An 18,974-nucleotide genomic window follows, 5' to 3' on the forward strand; every position below is an offset into this window, starting at 1 on the left:
GTTTCTGTTCTAATTGGATTACGCTCGAGAAAGGATCATACTGTTGGATGATTACCACTGAAAGAAACAAGAAATAACAATTGATGGGTGAGGTACTTGATGTAAAATAAACCTGTTTCTCTATAACCTATGTTGGATTTTTATTCCTCCGCAGAACCGTAATGAAATAAAAAATGGCGCAATCCTTCGCTTGGCATCGTCACCAGTAAGTAGTTCATGTGATGTTCCTATTTCTTTTTGACTCGTCATTTATTTCATGCAAATTTCACATTACGTGGCACAAACCTTTCTTGTATTAGAATAACCCACCTGACAGCCTTACAAAAACTGATTGCAATGGTTGAACTGGAGCTAAAGGCTATTCGTCCCTTTCCATTAAAGATGAATGGTTCATTATTCAGGCCCTGGGTCAAATCTTACTCCGAACATTGCATCATACCATCCAGGCTGCAATACTGCATTGAGGGAGTGCTACAACGTAGGAGCTGCTGCCTTGAGTACACAGCGTTACTTAGATAAAAAACACATGGTAGTCATAGAGACATACAGCATGGAAACAGATCCTTTGGCCCAACTTGCCCATGATGACCAAGATGCTCCATCTACACAAGTCCCTCCAGCCTGTATTTGGCCATATCCCTCTAAACCTTTCCTATCCATGTACATAATCAAATGTCTTTTAAATGGTGTTATAGAACCTCCTCTGGCAGCTCATTCCACCCTGTGAAAATGTTGCCCCTCGGGTTCCTATTAAATCTTTCCCATCTCACCGTAAACCTATGACCTCTGGTTCTTGATTCCTGTACTTTGGGTAAAAGATTGTTAATTTACCCTTTCTATTCCTCTCCTGGTCTATACACCTCTGCAAGTTCACCCCTCATCCTCCTGCAGTCCAAGGAATAAATTCCGAGCCTGCCTAACCGCTCCCTGTAGCTCAACCCGCCAAGTCCTGACGACATCCTCGTAAATCTACTCTGCGCCCTTTCCAACTTAACAACGTCTTTACTATAACTTGGTGCCCAGAACTGAACACAATTCTCTAAATAAAGTGAACATTATAGAAACATAGAAAATAGGTGCAGGAGGAAGCCATTCGGCCCTTCGAGCCAGCACCACCATTCACTGTGATCATGGCTGATCGTCCCCAATCAATAACCCGTGCCTGCCTTCTCCCCATATCCCTTGATTCCACTAGCCCCTAGAGCTCTATCTAACTCTCTTAAATCCATCCAGTGATTTGGCCTCCACTGCCCTCTGTGGCAGGGAATTCCATAAATTCACAAGTTTTTTCTCACTTCAGTCTTAAATGGCCTCCCCTTTATTCTAAGAGTGTGGCCCCTGGTTCTGGACTCGCCCCACATTGGGAACATTTTTCCTGCATCTGGCTTGTCCAGTCCTTTTATAATTATATATGTTTCTATAAGACCCTCATCCTTCTAAACTCCAGTGAATAGAAGCCTAGTCTTTTCAATCTTTCCTCATATGACAGTCCCGCCATTCCAGAGATCAATCTCGTGAACCTACGCTGCACTGCCTCAATCACAAGGATGTCCTTCCTCAAATTAGGAGACCAAAACTGTACACAATACTCCAGATGTGGTCTTACCAGAGCCCTATACAACTGCAGAAGAACCTCTTTACTCCTATACTGAAATCCTCTTGTTATGAAGGCCAACATTCCATTAGCTTTCTTCACTGCCTGCTGTACCTACACACCAACCTTCAGTGACTGGTGTACAAGGACACCCAGGTCTCGCTGTACCTCCCCCTTACCTAACCTAACCCCATTGAACTAATAATCTGCCCCCTTGTTTTTTGCCACCTCACACTTATCTATATTATACTGCATCTGCCACGCATCTGCCCACACACTCAACCTGCCCAGGTCACCCTGCATCCTCCTAACATCCTCTTCACAGTTCACACTGCCACCCAGCTTTGTGTCATCTGCAAACTTGCTAGTGTTGCCCCTAATTCCCTGTTCCAAATCATTAATATATATGGTAAACAGTTGCGGCCCCAAAACCGAGCCTTGCGGCACTCCACTCGCCACTGCCTGCCATTCTGAAAAGGACCCGTTCACTCCTACTCTTTGCTTCCGGTCTGCCAACCAATTTTCTATCCACGTCAACACCTTACCTCCAATACCATGTGCACTAATTTTAGTCACCAGTCTCCCATGCGGGACCTTTTCAAAGGCTTTCTGAAAGTCTAGAAACACTACATCCACTGGCTCCCCTTCATCCATTTTGCTTGTCACATCCTCAAAAAATTCCAGAAGATTAGTCAAGCATGATTTCCCTTTCATAAATCCATGTTGACTTGGACTAATCCTTTTACTGCTATCCAAATGCCCCATTATTACATCTTTAATAATTGACTCCAGCATCTTTCCCACCACCGGTCAGGCTAACTGGTCTGTAATTCCCCGTTTTCTCTCTCGCTCCTTTCTTGAAAAGTGGGATAACATTAGCTATCCTCCAATCAACAGGAATGGATCCTGAATCTATTGAACATTGGAAAATGATCACCAATGCGTCCACTATTTCTAGAGCCACCTCCCTGAGGACCCTGTGATGCAGACCATCAGGCCCAGGGGATTTATCATCCTTCAGTCCCATTAGCCTACCCAATACTATTTCTCGCCTAATGAAAATTTCTTTCAATTCCTCTATCCCCTTAGATCCTCTGTGGTCCAGTACATCTGGGAGATTGTTTGTGTTTTCCTTAGTGAAGACAGATCCAAAGTACCTGTTCAACTCCTCTGCCATTTCCTTGTTGCCCATAATAATTTCACCCGCGTCTGCCTTCAAGGGACCCACATCTGATTTTGCTACTCTTTTTCCCTTAACATATCTAAAGAAGCTTTTACTGTCCTTCTTTATATTCCTGGCCAGCTTCCCTTCGTACTTCATCTTTTCAGCCCGTATTGCCCGTTTTGTTTCCTTGTGTTGTCCTATGAAGGTTTCCCAATCCTCTGGCTTCCGGCTACTCATTGCTGTGTTATACATCTTTTCTTTTAGTTTTATTCTATCTCTAACTTCTCTTGTCAGCCACGGTTGCCTCCTCCTCCCCTTAGAATTTTTCTTCCTTTTTGGAATGAAATGATCCTGCGTCTTCCGGATTATGCCCTAAATTCCTGCCATTGCTGTTCCACCGTCATTCCTGCTAGGATCCCTTTCCAGTCTACCTTGGCCAGCTCCACTCTAATGCCTTCATAGTCCCCTTTGTTCAATTGCATCACTGACACTTCCGATTTAACCTTCTCCTTCTCAAAGTGCAGATTAAAACTAATCACATTATGATCACTACCTCCAAGTGGTTCCTTTACCTTGAGTTCTCTTATCATATCTGGTTCATTGGACAACACTAAATCCAGAATTGCCTTTTCTCTGGTCGGCTCCATTACAAGCTGCCCTAAGAATCCATCTCGGAGGCATTCTACAAACTCTCTTTCTTGGGGTCCTGAACCAACCTGATTTTCCCAGTCTACCTGCATATTGAAATCTCCCATCACCACAGTGACATTACCTTTGTTACATGCCAGTTTTAACTATCACACTGTTATTTGTGTAATCTTGCAATGCATACGTTGTTTACTCTACAAGTGTGACACTGGTGCAAAAGCATTTCTTTGGGATCAAAGCACTCTGGCTACATAAAGGCCACAAAAGGCATTTTCTGAGCGTCATGCTTTATCTGACTGATCATGTGAATTTGGTAGAGGGTAAAAACCACATAGAGAGTAAGTGGATGGGAGTTTAAAACAGCATAATGCTGACTTTAAAAGAAAATCTTTTGAGTTTCTTATTTTTTGAGGGGAGGGAGTTGATCTTGAGAGAGGGAAGGTTAGTCATTTTCAACACTTTTTCCTTGCGAATGAATCAGGATCATGAGAATCTTCAACTCAAGCAGATCAACCTTGAGGTTCAGTCCAGTTGCAGCTTTGGCGCCTGGTATAAAAAAATGAGTCTGAGCTTTCAATTGACCGCATTATAAATGCTGTTTCCCCTGTGATTCCCAATGGACCATTGGTCACCATCTCAGCTGGTGCGGAGGATATTAACTGGGCTTCCTATTACGAGTTACCCAGGCTACGTAGAACTTAGTGTAAACCTGAATAATCTGCAGACCCTTTACACTGTGGATTGGCCATTTAGAATAATGTCTGGCTGATTTATGTACTTTCCATGGAATTGTGCTCTGTTTTGGAACAGGTTCATTTGACGATCAAAGCAAGCTTATGCCCTGAGTATATTTTCTGCCTATCTTTTGTTCTTGTCTCTTAATTACTTATCCAGACGCAAGTTGCACAGGCGATCCATGAGAGAATCCAGTCTTCCAGCATGGATGCTAAATTAGAAGCACTGAAAGACTTGGCTAATCATTCCCTCGACATCACCTTTGCCCAGGAGTTCATTAACCTTGACGGCATCTCCCTCCTAACGCAGATGGTGGAAAGTGGATCTGAGTAAGTGTTTGCACATTTCGGGCTAGCCCTGGGGTCTGGTTGTAGTGAATGGCTGGATGGGAAGAATGAAGTCCAGTGGGTAATGAAAGCGTTAATGATTACAATGCCAATATTGAGATGGGAACAGGGGGGAGGAGTCGTAACATCTGCAGTGCATGGGGAATAAAGTTATTTAAAAAAATACACAAAGTGCTGAAGTAACTCTGCGGGTCAGGCAGCATCTCAGCAGAACATGGATAGGTGACGTTTCGGGTCGACACTCTTCAAGAAGGGTCGCAATCCTGAAACGTCACCTTATCCATTTTCTCCAGAGATGCTGCTTGTTCCACTAACTTACTCCAGCACTGTGTTTTTTTTGTGGTAAATCAGCATCTGCAGTTCCTTGTTTCTACTGATTAAAGTTATGAATTCACCCATATGGAATAATCCATGGACTTGGATTTCAGTTCTACAGTTTGAAATAATATATTTTTTTCAATTAATTCTTGGGATATGAGATTCAAGAGCAAAATGCCGTAGGGTCTTTTATAATCACCTAACGAGGCCAAACAAAATGTTGGTTTAATGTTGTAAAAGTTGTAAGGAATTCATTGCCACAGAAGGCTGTGGAGGCCATCAATGGATATTTTTAAGGCAGAGACAGATAGATTCTTGATCAGTACGGGTGTCAGGGGTTATGGGGAGAAGGCAGGAGAACGCGGTTAGGAGGGAGAGATAGATTGGCCATGATTGAATGGCGGAGTAGACGATGGGCCGAATGGCCTAATTCTGCTCTTAGTACTTATGAACCTATGGTAGGCAATACTTAAGGGGCAGCATTCCCTTAGCACCAAACTTTATCATCCAGTGCTAATACCATAGCATAGCTTCTTAGGCATTTCAGATGGCAATTTAGAATCAAGCAAGGCAGTGAATTGTCAACTGGTCAGACCAGGTGAGGCCACCAGCTTCCCCACTTCCATCAGTGAACGAACACCTTACTACTGATGGGCAACCAGGACTTCTGTTGTACCATTCATAAATTCACAGTCCAGTTGCTCCTGTGCTTTAAATAACCTCAAGAGAGTTTCTAATTACACTGTAAAAACTCAGCGAGCAGACTCTCCTGGGCCGTGGTCATCAGTTCCAAAGCGGAATGCCGCCGCTCAGCAATTCCCACTGAATTCCAGACCCTCTGGATCCAGGAGTTAATATTCCTAATCTGCTAATCCTAACATTGACATAATCTCTGACACCACATTGAGACCAGAAGTATAGTCTGGTGTCCTGAATTAGAAAGGCATGTAAGAGGGAATAACTTGCAAGTCTGCAGAGAAAGAGAAAGGGATTTCTCTATCTTCTCCCCAGAGATGATGCCTGCTCTGCTGGGTTACTCCAGCACTTTGTGTCTACCTTCGGTGTAAACCAGCATCTGCAGCTCCTTCCTACGCCAGGGAGTGAGACTGACGGGATTGCTCCACAAGGAGCCAGAATGGACACAATGGCAACCTCTTGTGTCTTGTAAAATCAAAATAGTTGATTCTGTGACTTTCCAACCCAGTTAGTGCAAGCTGATTGCCATGCGTGCTTCAGCTAACATGGAGCACGGTCGCACTGTTCAACGCTTCAATCCAACGCTCCTGAGTTTCCAAGGGTTTTTTGGCATCTCAATGTGTGGATGAGTATCAGTCCTACAGGTACGAGGGTAGCAGCCTCCTCCGAGTGGTTCCTTGATGCTGCTGCTTGCTATAAAAGCGATTAGAGTGGAAATGCTGACAACTTCATGGATGGTGTGCCCACAGATATCAGCAAGACCCGCAAACGGCAATGAATAGAACCATACCACACAGCAGCGAGTCCTTTATTATCATATAATTTACTTGCAAAAAGCATAGGGGGACCCATTTGTGCAGAAGTGCCCTCCTATCTGCTGCCAACTTGGACCCGGGCTTCTGTCCATGAGATGTTTATGTGAACTGCAGGCAGTTTGTCAGCGACAAGGGTGCGCCTTTTGTCAGCAGCTAAGAGCAACATGTGAATCTTTCTTGTAAGGAGGACCCAGATATCCCATTCACTGTTCGGCTGCTAAAGTCGGCCAAGGGGTTTGTGGGATGGAGAGGACAAAGGTACATCAGATTTGGCTCTGTAACCTGACACTGTTGAAACTGAGTTAAACAAATGCCGAAGATAGACACAAAATGCTGGAGTAACTCAAGGGTCTGTCGCACTTGGGCGTCATTTGCACTTCACGCAGGTGGCGCGCGAGGATTTTGAGAATCCCAAAAATCCATGGACGCCGCGCGCTACTGCGCGTCACTGTCTACGCCACCACGTCTCACCACGTGCCATGAGTGCGTAATGCACGCCATGCACGCGTTACGCCTGGGTCACAACGCACGCGTCATGCATCGTGACGCGTAAGTGATGTTGCGTAAATGATGCCCAAGTGACGCCCAAATGGGACAGGCCCTTCAGGCAGTATTTCTGGAGAGAAAGAATGAACCCACAGATGAGTACCAGGCCACAATCTCACAGCCCATTTCTGATTTAACAATTTTCGTCTGTCTCCGCTCCACAGCTTCCAACCTTATCGTTCCCCAGCCCCACACAGGCCTATTTTACCTTCTCTCCAAAATCCATAAGCAGAACTGCCCTGGCAGACACTTTGTTTCTGCCTACGTCTGTCCCACTTAATTCATTTTCCCATGTGATATAAGTCCCATTCCTTCTCTCCAGAGATGCTGCCAGTCCCGCTGAGTTACTCCAGCATTTTGAGTCTATCTTTGGTTTAAACCAGCATCTGCAGTTCCTTCCTACACATTAAACAAATGCCACGGTCTTTTAGGATTCGTAAATACAGTAACCCTCACCATAACAGTCCACGGGGGGGGGAGGGGGGGGGGGGATGGTGTCTGTTATTGCCGATTGTACGCTATAACCGAGTTGGGGGGAGGAGGTAACGTTTAATTAAACCAAAGCCGGGAGGGAAGAAACACAGTTTTTGGAGAGGGGGGTTTAAACGAGCAGTAATTCACAGGCCGGGGAGCAGCAGAGCCCCAGGCCCCACACACGGTGCACCGGGGACTGGCCTGATACTCACGCCACCTTCATGCTGCTCGCTCTCTCCGCTTCCTGCAGCCATTGTGTAACTGGTGGAAGTGGGGGCGCCGTGCCACGGGAGCCTCTGTCCACTTTAACCGACATCCGCTATATAGAGGGCCGTTACAGCTAGGGTTTACTGTACTGTCAGCATCGGAGTGAGAAATTAGTTCAGTTTAGTTTGGTTTAGAGATACAGCGCAGAAACAGGCCCTTCGGCCCACCGGGTCCGCGCTGACCAGTGATCCCCGCACATTCACACTATCCTACCGGACGATTTACACTTATACCAAGCCAATTTACCTACAAACCTGTACGTCTTTGGAGTGTGAGAGGAAACCGAAGATCTCGGAGAAAACCCACGGGGTGAATGTACAAACTCCGTACAGACAGTGCCCCGTAGTCAGGATCGAACCCAGGTCTCCGGCGTTGCAAGCGCTGTAAGGCAGCAACTCTATCGCTGCGCCACCGTGTCGCCCTACCGTACTGAACACTGGTAATGTGCACTCAAGGATCCTAGAGTGCACACTTCTCGCAGTTGTCTAGGCAGAGCTGATCCTCCCTCTTTGTCATTTAGCTACAACCTCTTGTCTGTTTTAGTTTAGAGATACAGCATCAAATCAGGCCTTTTGGCCCACTGAGTTCACAGCACCCATAAATCACCCGTTCACGCTAGTTCTATGTTATTCTAATTTCTCATCCACATCGCGATACATGTGAGAGACAATTTTTACAGAGGCCAATTAACCTACAAACCCGCACATCTTTGGGGCATTAGAGGAAATCAGAGCACCCGGAGCAAGCTCCACACAGACAAAATTTAAGGAGAGTGACACGGTTAATTCAGAGATTAGGGTCCTGAACTTGAATAAAGGAGACTTTGAAGGTATGAGATGGGAATTGGCTAGGATAGACTGCCCAATTATACTTAAAGGGTTGAAATGGCCCACTCCTGTGCCTATTGTCTATTGATAGTGGAGATGCAATGGGGAAGATTTAAAGACCGCATGGATGAACTCCAGAAATTGTTCGTCCCTGTCTGGCGAAAAAATAAAACTGGGAAGGCGGCTCAACCGTGGCTGATGAGGGAAGTCAAGGATAGTGTTAAAGCCAAGGAAGAGGCATATACAGTGCCCTCCATAATGTTTGGGACAAAGACCTGTTGTTTATTTATTTGCCTCTGTACTCCACAATTTGAGATTTGTAATAGAAAAAATCACATGTGGTTGAGGGGATCTTATAGAAAACCTTTTCACCCAGAGAGTTGTGAATCTGTGGAATTCTCTGCCACAGAAGGCAGTGAAGGTCAATTCACTGGATGTTTTCAAGAGAGAATTAGATTTAGTTCTTTGGGCTAAGGGAATCAAGGGATAAAGCCGGAACGGGGTACTAATTTTGGATGATCAGCCATGATCCAATTGAATGGCGATGCTAGCTCGAAGGGCCGAGTGGCCTACTCCTGCACCTATTTTCTATGTTTCTATCAGGATCGATCCCGGGTCTCTGGAGCTGTGAGGCTCCTGATGTCAGATGTCATTTGGAAGTAGTTCGTCAAAGTAAACAAACCTCTTCTGTATTTCTTACTAGCAAGAAGTGGAATGATGGTGAATCTTTAAGAAGGAACTGCAGATGCTGGAAAATCGAAGGTAGACATAAATGCTGGAGAAACTCAGCGGGTGAGGCAGCATCAATGGAGCGAAGGACTAGGTGACATTTTGGGTCGAGACCCTTCTGAAGAAGGGTCTCAACCTGAAACGTCACCCATTTATTCTCTCCAGAGATGCTGCCTGTCCCGCTGAGTTACTCCTGCATTTTGTGTCTATCTTCAGTTTAAACCAGTATCTGCAGTTCTTTCCTACACATACAAACTCCATACCGACCACACCCGTAGTCAGGATTGAACCCAGGTCTCTGGAGCTGTATTGCAGCAATACTTGTTTGCAGGGGAGTAGTCATGGTACACTGAGAGTTTAGAATTGTGTCCATCAGTCCATTTAAACAGTACATTCCTTCCTTTACATTTTACCCCCCCTGTTGAGTAGGTGATCTTATTGCCTTTAACTTATAACATACTTTCTGATCAATTTTTCTTTAACCTCTGAGCTCAAGAGCATAGAAAAGAACGGCATTGGAACAATCCCTTCGGCCCACAAAGTCCGTGCCGAACTTGATGCCAAGATACTTTCATATGAAGAAAGATTGGATAGACTCGGCTTGTACTCGCTAGAATTTAGAAGATTGAGGGGGGATCTTATAGAAACTTACAAAATTCTTAAGGGGTTGGACAGGCTAGATGCAGGAAGATTGTTCCCGATGTTGGGGAAGTCCAGAACAAGGGGTCACAGTTTAAGGATAAAGGGGAAATCTAGTTGAGGCCAGTTCATTGGCTATATTTAAGAGGGAGTTAGATGTGGCCCTTGTGGCTAAAGGGATCAGGGGGTATGGAGAGAAGGCAGGTACAGGATACTGAGTTGGATGATCAGCCATGATCATATTGAATGGCGGTGCAGGCTCGAAGGGCCGAATGGCCTACTCCTGCACCTAATTTCTATGTTTCTATAAACGAATCCCATCTGCCTGCACGTCAACCGTCTCCCCCCCATTCCCTGCATTTCCTCACACATTCTCTTTAAACTTTGTCCCTCTTACCTTGAAGATATGCCCTTTGACATTTCCACTCAGGGGGAAAAAGGTTCTGAATGTCTACCTTATCTATGCCTCTCATAATTTGATATCCTTATATAAAGGTCTCCTCTTAACATCTGACATGGACAGAGAAAATAATCCAATCTCTGATTGTAGTTAATCGCCCCTTCAAATTAACCGATCTTATCCCAGCACAGAGGAAATAAGGCCATGTGATTTGATGAGACATCCTTGTGATTATGTTCTGCTGAGAAGAAGAAGTAATATTTCCAAAATTTGCCAGATGAAGCCTGGTCTGTGGTGTGGGCAGTATTTGTTTCTTTTGCTGATAGTTTAAGGGGCATGGGCTAACTAGCGCTAGGTTATTTGCTGATTAGCTTGTGGACTCCCCCGGCTGTGGAAAGTAATGCATAAGATTAGAGAAGTGAAGATCTCCCAAATCTGGCTGGATCTTTAAGGAAGGCACATTAGCGCAGCGGTAGAGTTGCTGCCTTACAGCGCTAGAGACCCGGGTTTGATCCTAACCTGGGGTTCAGCCTGTACAGTCTGAGTTTGTACCTTCTCCCTTCTCCCTATGACTGCGTGGGTTTTCTCTGGCTGCTCCGGTTTCCTCCCACATCACAAAGACATGTAGGTTAATTAGCATCTGTAAATTGTCGCTGGTGTATAGGATAGAACTGGTGTGATTGCTGGTCGGTGGGCCGAAGGGCCTCTTTCCACGCTGAAACTCTAAACTGAACTGAACTAAGTGTGCAGAAGGAGGTGAGTTAAATTATTGAGGTTAAAGGGCCTGTCCCACGAGCATGCGCCTGCATGCGGCAAGCGCGACCTAACGTGGTCTCTTGAGCCGTACGGCCTCGCGGGGTCGGTCCCACTTCGATCGCCGGAGCCGTATGGAGTTGTGCGGAGCCGGTCCCGACATCGCGCGGGGCTCCGGAAAACTAACAGTGTTCAAAAATTCCGTGCGGCAACGGCCTACCGGCCCGCAGCCGCATTGAGGCCGTACGCACCGTCTCGACGCCGTATGTCACGCGCGAACTTCCCGCGGACTTCGCTCGAACTTCATGTCACTCACTCTACCTCCGCGCGGCCCCCGCTTCTGGTTTGGTCGCGCTCGCCGCATGCAGTCGCATGCTCATGGGACAGGCCCTGTACGGGGATCACTCGACCTCCGCGCGACCCCCGTGCGGTCCCCGCTTCCGGTTTAGTCGCTCTTGCCGCATGCAGTCGCATGCTCGTGGGACAGGCCCTTATGGTTCGTAGAGTAATCTCTTGGCTCCATTTTAACACCTGTTCTTTTCTTGAGTGCTTTTGATTCTATGAATGTCATCATCTGTGTGACGTGATCATTCCAACCAGATACAGTGGTGAACGCAATACACTGAGTTGTAAGAAAAGGTTGAATAGGGATGGGACTTTTTTTTTCTTTGGACTATAGGAGGCTGGGGGATAACCTTATTGTAAGAGATGTAATACAGAAATCGCAGGGGCAAAGGGACTTGGGAGTACTGGTGCAGGATTCCCAAAAAGTTAATTTGCAAGTCGAATCAGTAGTAAGGAAGGCAAATTCAATGCTAGCTAGCATTTATATCAAGAGGACTGGAATACAAAAACAGAGATGTAATGCTGAGGCGCTGGTCAAGGCCACAATTGGAGTACTGTGAGCAAAACCGAGAAGGTTGTTGGTTGCAACCTTCGCCTCCCATAAACGAACTGTACACAGCAAGGGCCAGGAAGCGAGCGGGCAAGATCATCTCTGACCCCTCTCACCCTGGCCACAAACTCTTTGAAGCGCTTCCCTCTGGAAGGCAACTCCGGACTGTCAAAGCCGCTACAGCCAGACATAAAAACAGCTTAGTTCCACAAGCAGTAGCTCTACTCAATAACCAAAAGTCTGTAGCCTCCTTTTGCTCTGGTATTTTATTTCATTCTTCACATTTTTAAATTATAATATTTGATTCTTAATTGTTTACTGTATATCGTGTTGTTACTTACGAGCAAAGCACCAAGGCAAATACATTGTATGTATACATACTTGCCGAATAAAATGTATTAAATTCAATTCAAATGTGGGCCTGATATCTGAGGAAGGATGTGCTGGCTCTGGAAAGAACCCAGAGGAGGTTTAGAAGAATGATTTTAGGAATGAGTGGATTAACGTATGATGAGCGTTTGACAGCATTGGGCCTATACCCGCTGGAGTTTAGAAGGTTGAGGGGGGATCTCATTGAAACTTACAGAACAATGAAAGGCATAGATAGAGTGGATGTGGAGAGAATGTTTCCAATGGTGGGAGAGTCTAGAACCAGAGGTCATAGCCTCAGAATTAAAGGGTGCTCTTTTAGAAAAGACCTTGAGGAGGAACTTCTTTAGTCAGAGGGTATTAATCTGTGGAACTCATTGCTACAGAGGGCTGTGGAGGTCAAGTCAGTGGATATTTTTAAGGCAGAGATAGACAAATTCTTGATTTGAATGGGTGTCAAGGGTTATGGGGTGGAAGGCAAGAAAATGGGATTAGGAGGCAGAGATCAGCCATGATTGAATGGCGAAGTAGACTCGGTGGACCGAATAGCCTAATTATACTCCTATTACTTGTGAATGTGGACCTAATTGAGGTGAACAAGATGATGAGGGGCACGGATAAAAGACCCTCAATCTTTTTCTCAGAATAGTGGATTTTAAAACTAGAGGCTTAAGGTGAGGAGGGAGAGATTTAAGATGGGGCCTCAGGTGCATCCTTTCACTTGGAGAGTAGTCCGTATCTGGAATGAAGTGCCAGAGGAGCCTATGGAAGCAGATGCAATGATGACTTTTAAAAGACAGTCGGACAGATATAGGGATAGGCTGGGTTATGGTTCTAGCCCAATATGCCAACATGGTTGGCATGGAGGAGGTGGGCCGAAAGGCCTGTTTCTGTGATGTACAGCTCGATGACTCATTGTTGATCCTGGAAGCCTATAAAAGCTAAGAAATGTAATTGGAGAAGCAAGCGTGTTTGCGCAGCTCGTGTGATGGTCCTGAACCTCTACGTGGTTAATATTTGCAACATGGCTGGAACAGAAACTGCAGGTTTGATGGTCGTTGTTAAAATCCCTCTGTAATCTTGCATAATGCTTTAAAATCAAGCTTCCCATTAATATTTTCAGAACTAGATGCAGGAAATGTTTTCTCAATGTAGGGGGAGTCTAGAACCAGGGGTCACAGTTTAAGAATAAGGGGTAGGCCATTTAGGAATGAGATGAGGAAAAACATTTTCACCCAGAGAGTTGTGAATCTGTGCAATTCTCTGCCTCAGAAGGCTGTGAAGGCCAATTCTCTGGATGTTTTCAAGAGAGAGTTAGATAGACTTCTTAGGGCTAAAGGAATCAAGAGATATAGGGAGAAAGCAGATATATGAATTGCCAGTCCGATCCTGCATTAGACATTATTAAGATGGAGGTTGACATATTCTAGATTAGTAAGGGTGTCAGGGGTTATGGGGTGAAGACTGGAGAATGGAGTTAGGATGGAAAGATAGATCAGGCATGATTGAATGGCGGGGTAGATTTAATGGGCCGAATGGCCTAATTCTGCTCCTTGAACTTATGGCATTCATGCATTGTGCAGGGATGGCAGCTGGAGTTTAAACAGGAACAGAAAGCAAGGTGGCTTCCTGTCCAACTGGTATCCCCGATGAAGTCATGTCACATTGCTTGTTGAAAACTCACTGGTTGAATGGAAAATATTTCATTTATTGTATCTCGCATTTATAATGTGATTTGATTTTGTTTTTTAAAACAAATCCATGTGGTTTTGGTACCCAATCAGAAGACACAATAAGATGATCAGATGGATGGATTAGCAAGGATGGGATTTCTGGTGTTGCTGCTTGTTCATTTGCTGTGGGGAGGGAGAGGTGGGGGGTAGAGTTGTTGAATGCTGGAGAACTATTCTCACTGAATCCGTGCCATGTTGAATTGGTTACGTAAAGTCCAGCCATGTGCAGCAACTTGCCTTGTGCCTGAGCCCATTCTGGGTTAGAACTTGTTAAAGCTCCTTCGAGATGCAAGACCATGCAGGGATGGATTATTCATGAAATCGTAATGATTCGGTGGGAATCGGTGGTGATGCTCGACGTGTTGCATTTTTGAACTGTCTACATTTTGAATGGCGCACATTCCTCACTTGTGCATGAAGTGCAGTTTTATTAAATTGTTTTTCTCCTTTCTCCCTTTGAAAGGACTGAATCTTGTTACCTGAAGCTCACTGATGCTTATCCCACGTGTACATCCTTCAGAACAAACTAGACGAAGATGAAATACAGTATGGCGAGCCACATGGGCTACACATGTAGTTTTCGCTTAGTTTGGAGACACAGCGTAGAAACAGGCCCTTCGGCCCAAACCGTCAATGCTGACCATCACCCATTCGCACTAGTTCTATGTTATCCCACTTTCTTATCCACTTTCTACACATTTAGGGGCAACTTATAGAGGCCAATTAACCTACAAACCTGCACGTCTTTGGGATGTGGGAGGAAATGGGAGCAATGGGATGAATCTCACGTGGTCACAGGGAGAACATGTGAACTCCACACCGGCAGCACCCGAAGTCAGGATCCAACCTGGGTCTCTGGTGCTGTGAGGCAGAAGCTCTACCAGCTGTGCCACTGTAACCTCCCTGAAGACCCATCTGCCAACACTTTTTCAAAGGTGTAATCAAGAGCAAATGCAAAACTATGCTATCTTCTCTTTCAACCTGGTGTTCCGGCAAGCTCTGGAGCTGCTTTAAACAATGTAGTGTATGTTTAGTAAACAAGTAAGCTTAGTAAAGTAGTGTAAATTAAGTAAACTAGTAACTAAGCACTGGAGGATGAGGGCATAATGGACTCATGGAAGAAGGATAATTTTAAGCACAAATATGTGCACCAAATTTAAAAAATAATCTGAATGATCAGCACTCGGGACATAGTATTGATGAAAATATATAAATCTACTTTGTTACGGCCATTCTTTGCAAGCACTGTTGCTGATAATACAAGACACAAATTGCTAGAGTAACTCAGCGGGTCGGGCAGCATCACTGGCAGAGATGGATAGGCATGATTCGGATCGGGACCCTTCTTCAGACCTAATTGTAACTGCAGATATATCAAGAATGTGAGAATGTGGAACTCGTTATCAGGTAGATAAGATGGCAAACCACGATGATTTGGATGAGAACATACAGGGCAAGATTAGCAAGTTTGCTGATGATACACTGGTTTTGCTGATAGTGAAGATGTTTGTGAAGGATCGCAGCAGAATCTGGATCGATTGGCCAGGTGGGCGGAGGAATGGTTGATGGAATTTAATACAGAGAAGTGTGAGGTGTTACATTTTGGGACATCGAACTAGGGCAGGACCTACACAGTAAATGGTAGGCCTCTGGGTAGTGTTGTAGAGCAGAGGGATCAGGGAGTACAGGTGCATGGTTCCTTGAAGGTCGAGTCGCAGGTAGAGAAGGTGGTCAAAAAGGCTTTTGGCACATTAGCTTTCATCAGTCAGAGTATTGAGTATAGAAGTTGGGAGGTCATGTTACAGTTGTATAAGACGTTGGTGAGACCATATTTAGAATATTGTGTTCAGTTCTGGGCACCATGTTATAGGAAAGATATTGTCAAGCTTGAAAGGGTTACGAAAAGATTTACGAGGATGTTGCCAGGACTAGAGGGTGCGAGCTATAGAGAGGTTGAGTAGGCTGAGTCTCTATTCCATGGAGCGCAGGAGGATGAGGGGAGATCTTATAGAGGTATACGAAATCATGAAAGGAATAGGTCGGGTAGATGCACAGAGTCTTTTGCCCACAGTAGGGAAATCGAGGAACATGGACATGGGTTCAAGGTGAAGGGGAAAAGATTTAGTAGGAATCCGAGAGGTAACATTTTCACACAAAGGGTGGTGGGTGTATGGAACAAGCTGCCAGAGGAGGTAGTTGAGGCTGGGACTATCCCATTGTTTAAGAAACAGACAGGTACATGGAAAGGACAGGTTTGGAGGGATATGGACCAAGCGCAGGCAAGTGGGACTAGTATGGCTGAGACATTGTTGGCCAATGTGGGCTTGTTGGGACGAAGGGCATGTTTCCACACTGTATCACTATGATTCTATGACTCTAAGCTGGATGAAATAGCAGAAGAAAAGAATGCTGGCAGCTTGAGATAAAGAAGGAAGTGAGGAAATCTGTGTGGAACATAAAATAAAATGTATAAGCGGACAAAAAGAGGAGAATTGTCTTTTATAGTCTATCTTCTGTAAATAGTTTAGTTTTGTTTGGAGATACAACTCTCTGTGGATGGGGACAGTATAGGACATAGTGTTAGTGGAGCCTAAGAAATGTCTTGATATACTTTTGCAAGTTAAGAGTTTGAGTTTAGTTTATTGTCACGTGTACTGAGGCACAGTGAAAAGCTTCTAGTTTTTAGTTTAGTTTAGAGGTACAGAACAGACACTTCGGCCCACCAAGTCCGCACCGAACAGCAATCCCCGCACACTAACACTATGGACAATTTACATTTATACAAAGCCAATTAACCTACAAACCTGTACGTCTTTGTAGTGTGAGAGGAAACAGAAGATCTCGGAGAAAACCCACGCAGGTCACGGGGAGAACGTACAAACTCCGTAGAGACAGCACCGCAGTCGGGATCGAACCCGGGTCTGTGGCATTGCAAGCGCTGTAAGGTAGCAACACTACCGCTGTGTCACCGTGCTGCACTGGTTGCGTGCTAACCTGTCAGTGGAAAGACAATACATGATTAGAATTGAGCCATTCACAGTGTACAAATACACGATAAAGGGGGTGACGTTTATAGTTCAGATAAAAAGATAAAGTCCAGTAAAGTCCGATAAAAGATAGCCCGAGGGTCTTCAATGACGTAGATAGAAGTTCAGGACTGCTCACTAGTTGTTGGTAGGATGGTTTAGTTGCCTGATAACAGCTGGGAAGAAACTGTTATCAACTGAGTCAAAAGTGTTAAATTGTCATATGAAAACGGAACAATGACATTCTAACTTACTGCAGTGTTACAGCCCAGTAAACACAGTACTCGTAGATAACATAAATACAAAACAATATTATTGCAAAGTCTTTAGTGCAACCAAGACAGTTTGTAGTTCATGATTTAGTTATCATTTGTAATGCTGTTCACGAAGCTGGATGGTTTTCAGACTCCTATACCTTCTTGCTGATGACAGGATTGATGAGAGCATGGCCAGGGTGGTGGGTCCCTGATGATGCTGACTGCCTTTTTGAAGCAGCGCCTCTTCTAGGTTACTTTGATGGTGGGGAGGCCAGTACTAATGATGGACTGAGCAGCAGCCACTACTTCTTGTAATCTCCGTCGTTCCTGAGCATCCGGGTTGCTGCACCAGGCCGTGATGCAACCAGTCGATACGCACTCTACTGTAAACCTGTAGAAGTTCAAGAGAGCATTAGTCGACCTAGGGGCCGTAAGAAATTGCAACAGAAACCAGAAGGGAAATGAAAATAATTCTCTGAAGTGTGTTGAAAGGAACCTGAATATATTATCCACAAGACAAGTGGAAGCAACTTTTGAAAGAATAAATATGTCAAGTACCAGTTTTCTGGGGGTGAAGCCCAGTTAATTGGATTAACTAGGTAACAGGAAGAAACATCATGGGCTATGTATTATATGATCTTTCTTTACAGCTCTTGTTTATCCTTGTAAAATCCGGGGAGTATCGTGGAATTTTGTGCACAGTAATTATAAATAATATTTTTTTTCTTTTTAGTCTTTTTCCCGCCTTCTCCACGCACCCACCCTTTTTCTGAGGACGGAGTGGGGTTTAACAAACGAGGTTTGCACTTTCTATTGTGTACACTCTCCTTGCACATGACCGTGTAACTCACTCAAAAGCTTTTAAGAAGGAACTGCAGATGATGCAGTTCTCAAAAGCTTATTGCTGTGAGATCTCAAAAGCTTATTGCTGTGAGATTTGGAAAACCATTGCATCACTCCATCTGTCTTGGACCAAGAGGTTATTGTGAATGGGGGAAGTTACTTCTGACCTGCCTTATAAAATTGTTGGATTTTGAAAACTAGTTTGAGTATTTAAAATGTCTCCTTGACCTTTGAAAGAGAGCAGAGGAAAAAAATTCAGGGTGCAAAGGTCGCCTATTGCCAGTCTGTGTAAGTTGTATTTTTTTTAGAACTGTGTAATATGTGAAAGTTTTTAAATTTTTGCAGACGTTATCAGAAACTACAGAAGATTATGAAGCCCTGGTAAGAATCCAATTGGACAGTTACTTTGTGTACTCTCACTGCATGGTTGGAAATCAAGGCCTTACACTTTCAAATAACGCTTCCCTCTCTAATCTGTCGCCTCTCGCTCTGTGCAGTGCTTTGTGTGTGCATGCAATGGGCACTTCATTGGTTTCTCCTCTCCACTAAAAAAAAAAATCAGCTTTTTTTGTTTGCCCTCCTTTGTCCAGGCAGTTTGCGTTTCTAACGTGAAATTCTATATTCAGGTTTGTATCTGATCCAAAAATACACTGATTGAATTGCCCAAGGCACTTTTCCGGGCCATAAATACCAAATCCTTGAGGTGGAAATCCATTACCAGAAGAAGAAGAAAATATTTTGAATACAATAAATAATTTATGGAGTTCCAAAGTACCAACTGTAGAAAAGAAAATCTACAATTTGAGAACATTGGTTGTGCGATTATTTGTAAAGGGTTCAAAGGTGAAGAACTTTGTTCCCAATCTGCTTCCACGCAAACTTTGGTCCTTCTTTAATG

The 18,974-nt window shown here is 44.6% G+C and overlaps 1 protein-coding gene across 2 annotated transcripts in view; it reads left to right on the forward strand.

The window, feature by feature from the left end:
- Window positions 1-18,974, forward strand: part of LOC116966958 (engulfment and cell motility protein 1) — a 314,863-nt gene that overhangs the window by 76,890 nt on the left and 218,999 nt on the right. For both annotated transcript variants that reach the window (XM_033013349.1, XM_033013359.1), the window contains 3 exons: window positions 155-205; window positions 4,302-4,471; window positions 18,422-18,457. In XM_033013349.1, coding sequence (XP_032869240.1) covers window positions 155-205; window positions 4,302-4,471; window positions 18,422-18,457 — 257 coding nt within the window. The remainder of the gene's footprint in view (window positions 1-154; window positions 206-4,301; window positions 4,472-18,421; window positions 18,458-18,974) is intronic.

Source organism: Amblyraja radiata, chromosome 2 (genome assembly GCF_010909765.2).
Source record: "Amblyraja radiata isolate CabotCenter1 chromosome 2, sAmbRad1.1.pri, whole genome shotgun sequence".
NCBI lineage: Eukaryota > Metazoa > Chordata > Chondrichthyes > Rajiformes > Rajidae > Amblyraja > Amblyraja radiata.